Here is an 18,336-nt window from a genome sequence, read left to right as displayed (position 1 = left end):
GGTGTTAAGGTATGTGAATATGTGGCAGCTGTATAGGAGTATTGGAAGTAGAAAAGCATGAGAGTGAGTTTTTTCTGGCTGTGTTGGTTAAGCATTCTTGTTGCGGTAAAGGTGTCCCAAGTTTCTGGTGAGTTTTTTTGATGCAGTTTGTAGTATGTAGACCAAACTTAAGGTGATCATCTATTGTGACACCTAGCAATTTAGTACTTGGTTCAGCTGTGATGATGGTGTTATTGCTTGATAAAAAGGTAAATGTACTTTTGAGATTGGTGATGTTTTTGGGGAGGAAAAGTAGGAGCTTTGTTTTCTTAGGATTAAGAATTAGTTTATCACTAAGCCATGTCTCAATGGTGTTGAATGATGCCTGGGTAGTAGAGTGTGGAGGTCTGATGGGTTGTCAGCGGTGGTGATAATAGTAGTCATCGGGATATTGCACAAGTGATGACTGGGGACAAGAGGTACAGAGTAAGTTAGTGAAAATGTTAAGGAGCAGTGGTCCAAGGATTGATCCCTGGGGGACACCCATTTGCACAGTGAGAGGGGGGGATAGTGCAGAGAGCCATTTGACTGATTGCTGGCAGTTAGAGAGATAGCTAGAGAACCAGGAGATAGTAGGGGGAGAGAATTTTAAGTTAGCAAGTTTGTCGGAGAGGGTGGGAGACGGTCAAAGGCTTTAGAGAGGTCAAAGAATAGGCATGAGAGAAGTTTATTGTTATCATGTGCAAGAGAAACTGTGTTGATAAGGATATTAGTGTAGTTGTACTATGATTGGGACGGAATCTGTGCTGAGTGGGTGTGAGAAGGTTTTCCTGGTGAAGGTAATGCATTATCTGTTTGAATGCATTTCTCTAGGATTTTGGAGATAGTATAGCAATTGGTCTGACGTTTGATGTATCAGATGAATTGCCACCTTTGTGAATGGGTAATGTAGACATTTTTCCATATAGTGGGGACATAGGATTCTGAAATAGAGCAGTTGATCAAGATAGAAACAGGATAGGCCAGGGGTTCAGTGGCAATCTGTAGGAAATAGGAGGGTAGGTTGTCAGCTGAGGGTGAGCAGGGTTTGAGTTAAGAGAGTAAAGATTTGATATAGTTAGTCTGTACTGCTTTAAAAGAGAAAGTTAGAAGGGTTGGGAAGAGGGTACTGAGTTAGAGAATACTGGAAAAGTTGAAAAATAACCATTTCAATACTACGTTAATATGACCTATTAGTATTCCAATCTTCCTATTTCATACCAGCAAGTGTGAGGTTTGCTAGAGTAGTTCTTTAATTAATCCTTCCAGCAGTTCATCACCTTCATCCTCAAATATTTCATCCCACTTTTCAACTTTTCCAGTATTCCCTAGTCTTTTTCTGCCTCTTCTTCCTAATGTGTACTGTCTTCAACCAGTTACATTTGAGCCCAGAATCATGTGCAACTTTGAATATATGCCTAATCCCTACAACAGAATCCACTTTGTGTGTAATCAGCATTCAATAACCAAACATCTTCTGCCTTCCAGCACTTTGACTAAGACAGCTCTAACCAACGGGCAAATGCTTCTGTGGCCAAGATAAGTAGATTTGACAACAGGGGCAAACCTAATGGATGTGCCACTCTACTTTCATTTCTGTCAATCCATTGTTAACTGCTGGTCTGATTTTAATGCAAGTATTCAAGACAGATAATGATGTCCTAAAGTTTTCTCCAGCACCTACGTCTTCTGATACCCTGAATAAGAAGCACAACTCCACCCTATCAAAAGCTTTCTTAGTGTTGAAATAGATCACACCTGCCTGCATAAAAGTAAATTTGTTTGCATTTTCTACAATTCCAGTTCTCCACCAACTACTGTCCTTTGTCCCACCTTTCACATCACCCCCTCTGATCTGAGTCGCAAATCAGAAATTAGCTTCTTCAGTTTCCAAGCCAATACTGAGACAAATATTTTTGTGCCTACATTTATTAATGAAAGTGTCGAAAATTTACTCGGTCTGTTTTGTTCTGACACACCTTAGCAATCAGTACTACCCTAGCTGTAGTAAAGGATTGCAGCCCTGTTTCTCCATGTTTCATTGTAAAATTTACATAGCTTTTGTAAGGTATCCTTTCCTTCTTTATAAAGTTGCCTGCTGATCCCTTTCTCATCTGGTGTTTTCCCCATCTTATCTTCCTCAGTGCCTGTGCTACAACTTTGTTCTCTCTATCCAGTTTTGCACTATCCTGACTTCTTAGACATTCCCCTGTCCAGACCCTTCCTCCTATTCCCTTTCCTTCCTCAAAATTTCTTCTCTCACTTTTTTAAAATTTCTCTTAAGTATTTTGGGTTTTTAATACCATGATGGGAATGGACCCCATTCCCAAGTCAAAGTATAATTAAATTTCACAAAATTAGTATTGATGCAATCTTTGATGTTAGCCAGAAGTGCTTTGTGCAGCACCCACAGTGTGCCCAGTAATGATGACTCCTGTAATTCATATGGGGTTACATGTATCGATAACATATCTAAGTGTAAAATATTTTTTATAAGACTTATTTTTCCTACTACTATTGGAACTGTTTGGGTATCCTTCTTCCCCATTGCCCTCATTTCTGCCTGCAAATCCTGGTATTTTATGACTTTGCGTCTCTGTCTGTACATAAGGTACTGTAGTCACTGGGTGTAGCAATTTCAATAATCAGTGCTACATTTTTCTTCTTTTCATGGACTACTGTATCTACTTTTCTCTCATCTATTTTTTGTTGGTAATGGGTGATCCAATGTGATATAAACTTCATCATTTTCCATAATGCTTTGTGGTTCATTTTTCCAATGTTTTTCAGCTACTTGAGTATTGTAAAGTTTCCACAATCCCCAATGCAACAGTCTTGCCACCTTATTATGCCTTTCAGTATAGAGTCCTTCTGCCATTAGTGCATCACAACCAGCAACAAGATATGTGACTGTTTCCAATTCTGTTTTAGCAGTGCTGCCTGAAGCATACTGTAGATGTATCAGCAAAGATTTTATAAAGTTCACTAGAAGCATGTTTTAGAGATTGAATCTGCAATATACAGTACTGTATGACATGATAGGAAAATTTCCATGTCTGAAAGGTTTCAGTCTGTCAGAAATTTCATCATCTCTGGCCATTCCCTAGTCCCAATGGTCTTAGTATGACTGTTTCTCCCACGTTTAATGGACTTTGGAAACCAGTGTGTATGTAGTCTACTGTTTTGAGATGACAATATTAACCTTTCATCTTTTGGTTTAAATTCACCTCTCCTTAACCATTCCTGCGTTCGATCCTGAGTGACATGAGGTTGTTCCAAGAGTTTTCTATACTTGCAACTATATTTATGCATTCTCCTCTGTGGATTTGTCCATGTCCCCATAAAAATCTTCTCCTGATATCTGTTCTGTTGTAAGTTAAACTTCACAAAAATTAGTTTCCTTCCTCTTCTCCTTCAGTTTCATTGCTAAGAATCGTCTATTCCTTTGCCTCCCCATCCTGCTTCGTTCCATCGGACATGTCCAACTCCATTATCTGTTTTTTAAATACTTGAGTTTTAAGCTCCTACTCACCCCCCCCCCCACCCTGACCGACTTAGCTCCTCTGTTTCTTTTCTGTGAATTAGCTTTAGCTGCTGCTCCTGTCCCAAGATGACTTCATGTTCACTTCTCCAGTATTGCTCATGATCTTAACACTTAACCATTCACTGCACATCTAATAGTGTCCCTTCAAATGTGAATATTTTATATTCACTGCACAAATTATTCTCCATAACTTATTCCAACATATTTCATCCTTTTCTGATTTTTTTCTCACTCAGTCACAACTACGATTTCACCTCCATTGTTTCTGCTGTCATCATCAGGATGTGGAAGCCTTGGACTTCAGCCTTCATCTGTCCTCGTATGAGTACCTCCATAGCTCTTTACCAGGCAGCCTCAGACCTGTCAGTTCACTAGGCAGGCTTTCCAGCTTCTTAGAGGCAGAGCTTTGAGACTACTAATTCACAGGGTTAGTGAGAGAGAAGTCATTGGGGGGGGGGGGGGTGCAGATATGTGCCAGAAGCCATTATTCCACTGACTGGTCAAGATCCCTAACCTAGGTTGTGATATCACAGGACAGATGAATGTCACTTCTCCTCCGTACAGGTTACAGCCTGATAAACCCTCAGTCTCTGTATGTGGTTATGCATGTCTTGATGCATGATAGACCCCGCAACATCACCCTGAGGTAAAACAAAAAAAAAAAGCTGGTAATAGCTATTTCATCCAATTCCTCCCCAGCAGATCCTTTCAGCATAACAGGTTCATTCCTGAGCATGGCTTTTTGGTTAGATGGTCACCTTACATTTATGAGAAAGGATTGGCCTTAGTATATCAGAGTTTTACATAATAGCCTCTTATCTTTATATAGCTATGTCTGTAAATGTTGCACTATCCTTAGTGGCTTATAGAGTTAGTTTTTCATATGATTCATTATGTATTTGGCCAGCCTTTGTAGTTGTAGAACTTGTATGCATTTGTGGAATGACCTGATTTGGAAAGGCTTGTATCAATACAAGTGTTTCTGAGATGGAGTAACAGAGCTCTTGTTAAGTTAATATTTTTTTCATCTTTGGCAGGAAAAGGATGGAAACATTCTGGCATACCAGAATCTGTGATAGAGGCCAGATCCATGGAATGCTAACAGCTGTAGCAGTGTTCACCAATGTGACATTTGTTAGCATATAGAACAATAACCAATTCAAAGGTAGTGCCCAAAAGGAAACCAAGAAACAAAATGAACGGACACTAGCAAACCACAGGCACGATAAAGTCACTATCCACAGGTGACTTGAAGAGTTGTAATTCACCCGGTTATGCAGGCACCAAAATTATCCAAAGCAGAACTGCTGTGAGGAATAATGAGTGAAGATCACCAGCTTCTTTAATGTTTATTAAACATCCGTTTTCGTCCACAACTTCATCAGAAACATTTTAAGCCCTCCCCTTCATACCTTATATAGTGTAGCCAATTAATACAAATCAATTCCAAACAAAACGGATGTTTAATAAACGTTAAAGAAGCTGGTGATCTTCACTCATTATTCCTCACAGCAGTTCTGCTTTGGATAATTTTGGTGCCTGCATAACCGGGTGAATTACAACTCTTCAAGTCACCTGTGGATAGTGACTTTATCGTGCCTGTGGTTTGCTAGCATATAGAACACCTTATTTTTTGTCCTACTTTACAACAGTATTGAACAGAACATTCCCACTGATACTCTGTTTCCAGTCAGATGATTAGCCAGAGATTCACTGTTCTTGGAGGAAGGATAATGTCCAGTAAGGATCATTGAGGGTGATAATGTAGCACTATGACAGTGAGTGCCTCCAAAGTTCAGCTACTAGGAAGGGTGGGGGTATCACAAATTAATGTTGATGTCTTGATGCTGAGATAATATGCAGAGGTGTTGCACCTTGTTATATTGTACCATGAGTCTATTACTATAAAGTATGGATTTACATAAACTAAGGCTCTTTTTTATTTTATGTTTTTCTTCCTTTTTAGGTCTGGGTTTTACACATATCCCACCTGGAAGGAGTGGCTGCATCACAACATCTTCTTATTGGCTGCTTTTCTTTTAATTACTATTTTCACAGTTGTGGTAATCCTGCTGCTAGTATCGCATCTTTATTTGATCTCTTGCAATACTACCACATGGGAGTTCATGTCACGACATCGCATCTCCTACCTCAAACATTGTGGACCTGATGAGAACCCTTTTGACCATGGAATTGTACAAAACCTCTGGATCTTCTTTTGCATCTGCAGGATTATCAGCTGGGAAAATATCTACTTCCGAGATGAAAGCAATCCAGTTTAACACCAAGGAATCAAGTTATTTATTGAATGAAAAAAATCAGTGTCCCATTCTGGATAAATGGAGGCCTCCACTTCTGCACTATAAGGTGCATTTTTAAAAAGTGGAATGCATGAGCCTCACATTGCCATTACGAGTACCTCATGTTCGGAAGGGATGCTGAGATTCCTAAGGCATAACAGATACAGTTTTAGTAATGCTGCACAATGGTGTGTGAAGCACACAGTAGATGGATCAGCAACATTTTATAAAGTGCACTAGAAGCATGTTTTAGAGATTGAATTGGCAATATGCAGCACTGTATGACATGATAGGAAAACTTCAATTTCTGAAAGGTTTCAGTCAGTCCAATATTTCATTATCCTCTCCCATTCCCTAGTCCCAGTGGTCTTAATATGACCAGGCACTTGTTTTCCATGGGTTAAATATTTCTCAGAGACCACCATGGTTACGTTATTTCTGAGTAATAAAAGCCATAGTACTTAAGTTTTCAAGTACCTTTTAAATATTTCAGGTGTATCTAGTTACTGCAATCTTCTTTTCATAAGAGACTTTTTTTTTTACCTAATGCAATGATTTGTTTTGGCAGGAAGTGTCTCCCATTACTATTCAGATTGCTTGATAGACTAAGTTGAGTCCCTTGGGCTTTCATCTTTGGAAACAAAGGCAAACTTTAAGTAGCATTGCATTAAGAAAATGATTTTTTAAATTGTAATTGTGTGTGTGTGTATATATATATATATATATATATATATATATATATATATATGTATATATATATTTGTAGTTAAGGGCTCAAATTTTAAGAAAGACATATATTTAAGGGAATTGTATTTTATGCACAGTATTTAACACTGTGTCCATGGCTACTGTTTTCAGTGGTCTGGGAATATTTTTTATTAAATTTCTTTAACTGAACTGTCATTGCAGTAATAGATTTTTACTAGTAATTTGTGGATTTATGATGGCATACAGCCAACAGTCCTCATTTGTGAGGTATTTGCACAACACTTCAAAGTTGTTTAGAGGGATCACTTTAGAATTTCCATTGGCAGTCTTTTTCCCGTACTGGACAGTTTGGCATGAAATCTTGTCAGTCTGTCTGACTGAATACACTTAAGTACTGCTTTCAGTTGTTAAAGAAACAAAACATGATGTTTTAATCCATTTAGTATGTCAAGAGATATCTGTGATCTGCTGGTAGTACCTAATGGATCACTGAGTTGTACTCCTGTTTTTGTCTTTTATACTTAATTTCACATGCAGTGTACTCCTTAAATCCCACACCAGGTTTGATATATCCAGTAACTTTTAAGTCTTCATTATTAGAATTTATTTTTTCTTGTGTTTGAGTTTATATCAGCTGTCAAATTGTTGCTGTCTTTTCTAGAATGTTGCATGAGAAGTCTTTGGGTATGATTTTTCTGCCTTCTGTCAAATGTGTAGTATTCAAGTATTTTGTTGTGGAGTTTTCCCTTTGTTCTAGGCTTATTTTAATAACCCCTCTTGCATGGCTTCTTGCTACTTTACCTCTATCTTCTTCAGCAACAGATGCAGTAATGTGTATATCACCAGGGCAATTACTAGAGGTCTGAGTAGGATTAGTCCTTAGCTTCTGCTGCAGAAGTTTTTCCATGTGAATTTCATGTCCTTCACACAGTAGGCAGCTAGGGTGAGACAAGAGAGGCAGCAGTCCTGGCCACCACATAAAGTGTTGGTGCAATCAGCTAATCCTGATCACCGTTTAAAGGCCAGTATTGAATTGCAGTCAACTCTGAGCACTGTACTCCATGCATACAAGGTTTAAACTGTAGCAACTATTTACTACAGTTTAAAAAGAAATGCTTCTTTTTTTTTTTTTTTTTTTTTTTTAACTAAAACATGAGTGCTGTAGTGCTCCATGCAGGGCAGGGAGGTTTAAACTATCAACTGTTTGCTACAGTTTAAAAGAAGCAATGTTTTTAATAAAATATGTTGAAGGAGGATTAGGAGCAGGGCACAGAAAGTGGACCTGAATGGCTTGGGGGGGGCATGTCATGGATCTGTCCACCTGGTTGGTATTCCACTAGAAGGAATGTCCTTTGTTTTTTTTTTTGGGGGGGGGGGTGTTTTGTTTTTTGCTGCTGGAGTGCATAGATATAACTAATAACTTGATCACTTCTGGTTTATTACAGAAGAGCTTGAGGAGTGGAGCACTGGTTCATACTAATGGTCCAGGGGAGCTAATTGAACCAGGTACCACTTCTGCCTTCACGTTGTCCTATTGCATAGAACCCATGACTTAAAATGATCTGTTGTTCTCAACATCATTCCAAGCTTTCTGCTATTCAGTGGTTCTTTAACCTTCGTCTGTTTCCACCCTCGCCATCATGGAATGATGTGGCTAATTTTGATTAGAGAACACAGTAAGTGAAGTTTTTTTGGACACTAACAGTGAGCAGACCCTAGGCTTGCTTGAAGTTATTCTCTATAGTCAATTTCTGCTGTTTACATCACTCAGATATTTAGCTTGCTGTTTTCATGCATTGTATATGCTGTAGAGATATGTCACACTGTTTTGCCAATGGACTCAAAGTTTCACCACACAGTATTACACAGCTGAATGGACAGCAGTTGAGGTCCCTGCATCTCTTCCACAGGAGGACTTACCCATAGATGTTTAGCTTCCTTTTCAGATTAATCTGTAGTTTCAGTCCTTTTTGTTGGTACTGGTATTTGCAATTATTTTTCCTTTTCTTCTGAACAATAGTACTCAAGTTTTTCTACTGGCTGTACAAGAGTGGCTGAATTCTACCAGGTCTGTGCTTATCATTTTCTTCTGCTAAGTTTGATTCTGTCAACCCCCAGATGTTCATCGTGTTACCCTGCTGCAGTCATCACACTAGGGTTATCCTGTCGTCAGGCGGTCCCGCAGTCGGCCGAAATTGCAAAGTCTTGGTCCGGCGTCGGTTGATGTTGCTTCTTCCCTGACGTCAGTGCGCCAGGGGTATATATAATGCATCCAACGCCATTTTCTCCAGTCTTTCTTGCCGGGTGGTGCCCGAAGCAGAAGCAGTTCGCAAGTGCCGGTCAGCCGACTCCTGAGATTTTCAGTCGAATTTCAGATCCAAAGTCTTCAATAAAGCTAAGTACCTCGTTGGGGAAACTTTTCTTGCCTCAGACCGATGTCAGAAAAAGTTAACAATTGTATTTCTTGTGGGAAGCAAATACCTCATAAGGATTTTCATTCTTACTGCATACCTTGCGTAGGCCCAGACCACGACGTCACTGGTTGTTGTTTTTGTGCTAGGTTTAATAAGCGTACTATTAAAAGATGCTTTGATTTCGTACGACACGACTTCGGTAGAATATTTAACTACTCTATGCCGTCGGAGCAACTGACTACTGGCGTGCACAAAAAACGCAAGGATAAGGACAGGCAGCCTAGACCCAAGCCAGACTCCGAGGCCTTGGCTGGTCCGGTCTCCGGTCTTCAGTGAGGCTCCGGCGCTGCCCCTGACTACCGCAGATCTGGAACCCGAGACCGCTTCGGAACTTTTGGTGGAAAGTACTAGGCCGACGCAGCCATTTTGTTTAGCCCCTACTGATGACACTGCTGAAAAAGATGTCGGTGCTGCAGAAACACCTCCAGTTTCTGAAGGCGTTTTCAGACCGATGACGCTCACCATAAAAACGTATCCTAAGACTCCTATTAAACCTAAAAAAAACTGCACTTCAGTCTCCAGTTCAAGGCCCCATGCCTAAGAAACAGATGCTCAAAATGGCTGAAGATTTGATCTCTTTAGTCAGGGGTTCCCAACCCCCACCCGACAAAAGGCCTAGGAAGAATATGCCTCCTCTGAACAAGTGTCTATTTCCTCAGGCTCCTCTGAGGACCAAGATTACTCCTTCTCCCCTTATGAAGATTCTGATGCTGAGGATTCTATTCCCTCAGCTTCTCCTCCTGAAGAGACTACTTCTTTGGGGAAACTTTACACACTGAGGGAACATTTTCACTGGGAAGGTCAGGACTACTCTGACTCAAAGAAAAGGCTCAGGGAGTTTCTTTTACTCCCCCAGCATAGACCACTTGCCATCCCCCCGGTTTTAGACATTGTGGATGATGTTTACTTAGAATCCAGTTTGAACCCAGATTCTCTGCCTCCAGCTCTGGCCAAACCTGAGAGATACTATAGAGTGCCTGATTCCCACAAATTTCTTTATAAAAGCCCTGTTGCTGATCCAGAGACTATCTCCCAGGGTCCCAAAGGGGCTAAGGCTTCTATGGCAAAAAATCCTGTACCCTCTGAAAGGGACTCCAGAGCACTAGACAGGTGGGGGAAAAAGGTTTACACCTCAGCCACTCTAGCTATGAGGGCACTAAATTGCCAATTTCACATGCTAAAATATCAGCAATTTCTAATGTTTCCGTTAAAACAAAAAATGAGCACACTCCCTCAACAGTCTTTATTGAAAGACATGCAGGATCTGTTGCATGCAACTGAACAGGTGGGCAAACATACTTTACAGTGTGGGTTTGATTCTTTGGAGGCTTCCTGTAGATCAGCTGTCACTGGGTCTGTTATACATAGGCATGCTTGGTTAAAGGAACAAACTCTGCCTGATCATGTTAAAGCAAAGATGCTCCCTTACAGCAGGATGTTCTTTTTGGAATTAAAGCAGAAGTCGTCTTAAAGAAAATGGAGGATAAGGCAAAATCTATGCAGACAGTCAAAGATTTCCTACAGGTACAGCCCCCTCGCTTCAGCAGAAATTGGCCAACAAAAAATTGGTCCTTTCCAGCTACTGACAGACCACAGAGGGGTAAAATACAGACGTCCAAGAGGTAGAGGACAACCACAAGCCCAGTACAAACCTCGACAATGGGGCACTGCAACAGAAGGGAGGAGAAGACAGGTCCCAAACTACCAGAAGGCAAACTCAATGACTTGCACCTCATCTGGCCAAGCAACACTCTCTTGGCAGCCCCCTTGGGAGGAAAACTCACACTTTCTTCAGACAACTGGCACATTGTCACAAAGGACAAATGGGTCCTAGACATAATTTCACGAGGATACAGATTCCATTTTCACACCTTGCCAATGAAAAGAGGAATGCCAAACCTGCCACAAAATCAATGGGCAGAGGCACAAAAACTCTCATGTCCATGAGAGCTATTCAACTGGTACCTACTCGAGAGCAAGGGCAAGGATTTTACTCAAGACTCTTTCTAGTACCCAGAAAGGACAATGCCTGGAGACCAATTCTGGACCTTTTAATTCTAAATGCCTTCTTATAAGTACCCAAATTCAAGATGCTAACACTACAGCAGCTTCTTCCCATGTTGAGCAAGAAAGCATGGCTAGTAACGTTGGACCTCAAGGAGGCATACCTGCATGTCCCTATCAGACAAAGTTGCAGAAGATACCTCCGTTTCATTGCAGGTTCAACCCATTACCAATTCTCTGCACTGCCCTTTGGCTTATCTACTGCGCCCAGGGTCTTCACAAAATGCCTGGCACCAGTAATTGCATACTGCAGACAAAGAGGAATTCAAATATACCCATACCTGGACGACTGCCTCATCCAAGCAGAAAGCAAGGACATCCTCTTACAACTTCTGGCTTTTGTAAAACATCTTCTAAGTTGCATGGGGTACACAGTAAATGAAAAGAAATCAAAACTAGTACCCTCACAAAATATGACATTCCTGGGTGCCAGCTTGAATACAATGGCCCATAAGGCTTATCTGACGCCAGACAAACAACTACATCTGACTTAATATGTCAAATTAATGGCAACAAAGACCCAACTACCTGCAAGAAAAGTTCTGCAGGCCTTGGGCTTCATGGCATCTTGCATACTACTAATACCATTTGCAAAGCTGCATATGAGGAAATTACAGTGGTACGTAAAAAGCGTATGGTCTCAACACAGCCACAGCTTGGACACAATATCTCTCATTCCCTGCCTACAACAGGAGTTTCTATGGTGGTCACAGGCATGTCACCTCAACAAGGGTCAGCCTTTCACCTTGCCCCCAGCCAGGCAAACTGTAACAACAGATGCATTGGATTACGCCTGGGGGCACACATGGCAGGACAGTGCGTTCAAGGAGTATGGACTGCAGATCAAAGGAATCTGCACATCAATCAAAAAGAGATGCTAGCTGTACAGAATGCTCTGACAGCCTTCAAGAATCTATTACATCCAGGACAAATTACAATAAGGACGGACAACACCACAGTAATGTTGTACATAAGCAAGGGGGTACACACTCCTACCCTCTATGCAGGCAAGCAATGACCTTGTGGAACACAGCTCTGGCTTATCAAGTTCAGTTACCAGCTCAATTCCTGCCAGGAAAAAAGAACACATTGGCAGACGTCCTCAGCAGAAACATCATGGATCCCCACGAGTGGAAACTGGATCCACAAGTATTTGCAATGATAACTCAACAATGGGGCCTTCCAGACATAGACCTGTTTGCCAGTCCTCAAAACTATCAAATAGCAAAATTTTGTACAAGGACACTTCACCATCAAGCTTGGAAAGTGGACGCACTGTCATTCATTTGGAAAAACCTGACAGTATATGCCTTCCCTCCATTGCCTCTCCTCACAAAGGTGCTTCTGAAAGTCAGAAAGGAGAGACCACGACTGATACTCATAGCCCCAGACTTGGCCATGCTAGCACTGGTACCCACTATTGAGGAATATGGGCCTTGGCCCACCTTGGATTTTACCACAAATTGCCCATTTGCTCACACAGCAAAACAATCAGATTCTTCACAACCAGCTCAAAACCTTAAATCTGGCTGCATGGCAGATCACCTAAGCATCCAGCCAGCTCCTCTTTCCCAAGCAGGTATGGATGTTATTCTGGAAGCCAGGAGGCCCAGCACCAGGAAGGCGTATTCTGACAAATGGAAAAGGTTTTGTGCCTGGAACCAAGCTAAAGCCCAAAACACACTTCAGCCTCACATGCCTCAGATTCTACAGTATTTAACTGAGATGTTGCACAAAGGACTTTCTTTTTCATCCATTAAAATCCATGCATCAGCTATTTCAGCCCACTACAACACGGAACCACCCTTACTTTCGCATCCACTTCTAAGGCAGTTCCTCAGAGGGGCAAAAAACATTAGGCCCCCCAGGAGATCACCTTCGCCAACATGGGACCTCAATTTTGTTCTGGAAAAACTTACGCTACCTCCCTTTGAACCAGTTTTCTCTACAGATCTACAGTTCCTATCATGGAAGACTGCCCTGCTGCTAGCAATAACGTTAGCTAGAAGAGTCTCAGAGCTGCAGGCACTAATGGCAGTGGAACCTTTCCTCATTTTCCATCAAGACAGAGTTTCTCTATGAACTAATCCTTCCTTCATGCCTAAGGTGGTTTCCAGTGTGGCTTTAAATCAAACCATTCACTTACCCACCTTCTTCCCAAATCCACAGAACAAAGGAGAAAGACTCCTGCATTCCTTGGACATTCACAGGCAACTTTGTTACTACTTGGACAAAAGTAAGGCTTTCAGAAAATCTGACCAGCTCTTTGTATCCTATGCTACAGCTTCACAAGGGAAGGCTATATCAAAACAAACCATTTCCAAATGGATAGGACATTGCATTCGTTTTTGCTATACCCATCATGGAAAACCAGTTCCTGCTACCATTAGGCCCCACTCTACCAGGGCAACAGCTACATCTACAGCCTTCCTCAGGGGGTTTCCAACCAAGGAGATTTTGGAAGCTGCAACTTGGAGTTCAGTACACACCTTTACCAAACACTATCACTTACCACTTTACTCTAAGACTAGGGCTGGCTTCTCCATTGCAGTTCTGCAGGGCCTTCTAGCCTCCTTTAATCCGCTATAACTCCTCCACCCATCCTTAGCTTTGGGATTCTACCCAAGTGTGATGACTGCAGCAGGGTAACACGATGAACATAGTACAGTTTTGTACCTACCATAAATGTAGATGTTCGAGTGTACACCCTGCTGCAGTCCAGGTTACCCTCCCTCCATCCCCTCTGATCTTACTGGCTAAATCTCTACAATACCTTCCTGATGTATTTGCTTATAGCTAGAGGGATTTTGTGTTTGTGCAAAAATGACTTAATTTGGTACTAATTACTGACCACCTTTTTGGGGGCACCTGACATCTGGGGCAAGAAAAACTGAAGAAAATGGCGTTGGATGCATTATATATACCCCTGGCTCACTGACTTCAGGGAAGAAGCAACAGCAACCGACGCCGGACCAAGACTTTGGAATTCCGGCCGACTGTGGGGACCGCCTGACGACAGGATAACCCTAGTGTGATGACTGCAGCAGGGTGTACACTCGAACATCTACATTTATGGTAGGTACAAAACTGTACTTTTTTCTCTCTTACAAGATTCAGCAGGTACTGCTATCTTGCTCTTAATTGCTAACTCGCAGTCTAAACTGGGATACTAAAGCCAGCTTACAAAATTTGTGAGGATAGGACTTTCTGTAGTCCATGAGTTCCACTGTGCTTCCTGTTTATCTTCATGGTACAGCACAAAGGCATGCAATGCATGCATTGTGAATTACAGCTTATGTAACACTGACCATCTGGTTGGCATGTTACTCACCTACTGTAATCTTTTGTAAACAGGGTTTCCATCTTGGGACGTTTGTAGGTACAAATTAATTTTTTTCCCCTCTTTTAGTTCTTTTTCTAGTGCTGTGAGTTTCTGTTAAGGCAAGTGACAGCCACCTGTGCTTTTTGGTAAAGTTAATTTTGCTACATGAATAAAAACAACACATCACTAGTTAAAAACTGAAGTATTTACTAGTTTTTAAATATGGTGTTTTACTTTAACTCATCCTTTCTCCTCATGTAAGGATTTTTCAACAACTCTGTCTTTGAAAGAGTTTCATTGTTTATAGAACTTTACTGACTTCAGCAAGGCAAGTTTTGGTATGGGAGATTGTTTGCAGTAATACTAGTGAAAAATGACATAATTTCTACTTGTGATGCAGGATAAGGAAAATTCCTTTCTGAAACATTTATTTGAAAAGAAAAAAATGGGCCCTTCATAACTTGTGCAGTGAACCAAATGAAGATTTCTGAGCACAAGCATCATCTAAATTGGTTATAATGAGAAGAAAAGTAACTCGAAGATAAGTTTAATGACAGTGGGGAGATGAGATTGTCTTTAGCCTTGCAAGTCCTCTAACAGAAAAGGCTTTGAGTTTGCTACATGGCCAAAATATACAAAGGAGGCTATTATTATTTTGTGGCCCTTTGGCATGTTTTGTTTATGCAGTACCTTCTAGATGGAGTAATTTTCTGGAAAATAGTTTACCTCTAGTTTGAGCATGTTAATAATGTACTATGCACAGATATGCTTCTACAATATTTATACTTAATATCTTGAGATTTATTTAGTTAATTTGTGATTGTGGCGGTCATGTATTGGCTAATGTGTCTGACTGGATCTGCACTGAAAAATGATCATGTTATTTTCAAAATACGGAGGGATGTTTTCATTCTGGCTTGTGACTCAGTTATGAAGAACATTATATATCTACACGTGTGTGTTTATCTTGTCTGTGTATATGACTATGTCAACAAAATTAACTTGCTACTATGTGACAATTTTTATTAAGCATTCTCTATAAATGGAGTGAACATTTCTTGTTCAGAAATTAATTTTTTACTTAAAGACCTGTTTGACCAAGGACAGATTTCCTATGAGACGTACCAATTTTTGAATACTAAAGTTCCAGTAGTGTCGTCTATATTTGGAAGACCCTACTTTGAGACCAATAGTCCATGCAGGTAGATCTAAGACTCACCTTTTGGCCAAATTTATTAATCTCATCCTTAAACATTCTTTGAAACCATTCAAACGTTTGGATAAGGATTCTTGGGACTTTTTATTAAAATTTAAGGTGGTCAGTTACAATGAAGACCTCTGTTTTCCCATAATTGATGTGGTAAATCTTTTCAACATTATCCCTCATGACATAGAATGGTTCCATGACTTCATAGTGGAATCTACAGATTTCTCTGCAAGTAAAAATTAACACCTTAGCTTTACTGATGGAGACACTGTTTAAGAAGAACTATGTTTTCTTTGAAAGAATGTTATTAACAAAGGGAGTATCTGGGGGGGGGGGGGCACATGTGTCCTGTTTTTTGCTAACATTATTATGCTTCAGTGTGAAAAAAAAATGTATCTTCATCCATTCTTGCAGCTTGTCATGGGTATTTTAGACCTGCATTTTTGGATAACAAAAATGTCTGGAACTTGCAATTGAGGATATTGTGGAATTTGTGAATTATATCAATTTGACTACCACATTTTTAAGGTTTACACATGTAATTAATATGGACAAAATCAATTATTTAGATACAACAATAAAGAACAACAGAAAAAGTTTACTAATATTGTTAGAAAACATAAATACTCAAACTCCCTGTTCCACTACAACAGTTGCCACCCTTTTCACCAGAAAAGAGGACGTCAAAGGTCAATATGCATGCTTGACAACAATGGTATCAGAGGATGATTTATTTTACAGGGAGGGTGACACTTTATCAAATATGTTTTTAGCAAGGGGATAGCCCAACACCTTGATTTATAATATTTGTAACGAGGTGACCTCAGAGTCCCACGTTTTTATTGTCCACTTATTTATACAAACAATAAAAATGACTCCTCCCAAGAGATTACCAACAAACTAACAGGAAAAAAAGATAAACTATTCTGAATCTTTTATTATGACCTTTACTACAGCTCACTACAAAATTAGCGATAAATTAAACAAAAACTGGGCTATTTTGGGAATGTACAAAAATTTGCAAGACTCAGGGGGAAAAAAACTTTTTGTGGTTTATAGAAGAGGTGTGACTGTAAAGAAAATATTTTAGAATGTGACTCTTACAGTTTCATGGACCTTAGTAAGAATGGCACATTTAAATATGGAACTTGTTCCCAGTTCAAATACATTTTGGAAGGTGCAACGATGGATTAAAAAAAAAAAAAATCAACCAACATTGGGTAAGAATCTTTCCAATGCACTTATCTCCTTTGGTTTAGTGTACTTAGCGCAATGTCAGAGGTGTACATGTTTATACATTGTTAAAACAGAAATTTAAGAGTGGCTTTATTGAACATTTGACATATGAATGTCAATTCTTTGTATAAACATTTACAAAAACACTCTACACACAAATTGTTATATTTTATGTTCTAAAGAATAAACAAAAATCTGCAGGGAGGTGCATGGAGTGAATTTATTAAATATAAAGAGCTGCTTTGACAAATTAGACTAAATACTTGCAAGTACCCTGGTCTTAATGAAACTTAATCAACAGGTAGTGTTTTAAAACTAAAATCTTAGTGTAGTTTTTGATTGATTCGTGTTTAAACAAAAATAGTTTTTGTTGTAGTGAATTTGCCACACGGTTATTTTAGTGTTTTGTATTGGTTGATTTGGGAATATGTGAAGCCATTTGGGCACACCAGAAAACAGCTCACAGTTGATTTATTTATTGCAGTAAAATTCCAAAGAAGCTTGTGTGGAATTTTACTGCAATAAATCAACTGTGAACTGTTTTCTGGTATGCCCAAACCACTTTATCTTTTACTGGTTACCAATTGCAGTTTGTTTCTGCTGTTTTTAAACTTTTACAGTTTAAAAATCTTGCAGGGTACTGTATTCAGTTATCTGAAGAAGTCTTATGATACAGATAGAAGTGCTCAACTTTTTAGGTGAATAAAACTTTAATTTATTTTCCCTGTGTTTATAGTTTTGCGTATTTTTTTGTTCTCGAGGCTGGTGTTTGGTTTATTGGGTAAAGGAGGAACTGTTGTTTTTTGTGTTTAATCAATCCTGGTTACCAGTTTATCTGTGTACACATATGACTGTTCATTGGATGCAAATAGATATGTACATGCTATAACAGCTGAAGGAATACATCAGGGAGATTTTTCACTGAACATGGTGCAACAAATTTAGTAAAAAGACACCCCCCTTTTTTTTTAAAAAAAAGCAGCTTTTTCACTGTAAAATTGCCACAAACTGTAATTGTTTTCTTTTACCAAGATGCACGGATTTCAGAGTTGAGTGTAAATCCTCTTTATGAGGGTTGGTATTTGTATTTTGAGTTTTCATTTCATTGTCTTTTAGTTTTTTGTTCCTGACTTAGCTACTTTTACTGGAGTTGGTTTTTAGGCATGTAGTACTTTTATTGGGAAACATAAAAGGAATACAGGTAAGTGTACCATGAGACAAGGTTTGTCAACTTGCATTTGAAAATAAAACCAGAATACCTTTAATGGTACAGAACATTATGTTTTTACAATGCATTTACTATAAACAGGTGGGACTAACACAATTTTTAATGAACTAACTGTAGGTTTAAACATTTGCCCTAAGTATCATTGATGGTACTTTAGTGTAACCGGCTTTAAAATTAAGACATTTTTCTACACAGTTATGCAAACTTGTGGCTCTGATTTACACATCTTTGGAAA

General features: G+C 39.7%; 1 protein-coding gene across 1 annotated transcript in view; it reads left to right on the top strand.

The window, feature by feature from the left end:
• Positions 1-6,327, top strand: part of ZDHHC12 (zinc finger DHHC-type palmitoyltransferase 12) — a 706,764-nt gene extending 700,437 nt beyond the window's left edge. The window contains exon 5 of the mRNA XM_044058703.1: positions 5,529-6,327. Within this exon, the coding sequence (XP_043914638.1) occupies positions 5,529-5,844 (316 nt within the window). The 3' untranslated portion in view covers positions 5,845-6,327. The remainder of the gene's footprint in view (positions 1-5,528) is intronic.
• The last annotated feature ends 12,009 nt before the right edge of the window (positions 6,328-18,336 follow it).

The sequence above is a fragment of the Protopterus annectens genome, chromosome 16.part0 (genome assembly GCF_019279795.1).
Source record: "Protopterus annectens isolate FY-2018-M chromosome 16.part0, PAN1.0, whole genome shotgun sequence".
NCBI lineage: Eukaryota > Metazoa > Chordata > Ceratodontiformes > Protopteridae > Protopterus > Protopterus annectens.
The sequence above is the reverse complement of the archived record's forward strand: the minus strand, read 5'-3'. Positions and strand labels throughout refer to the sequence as shown.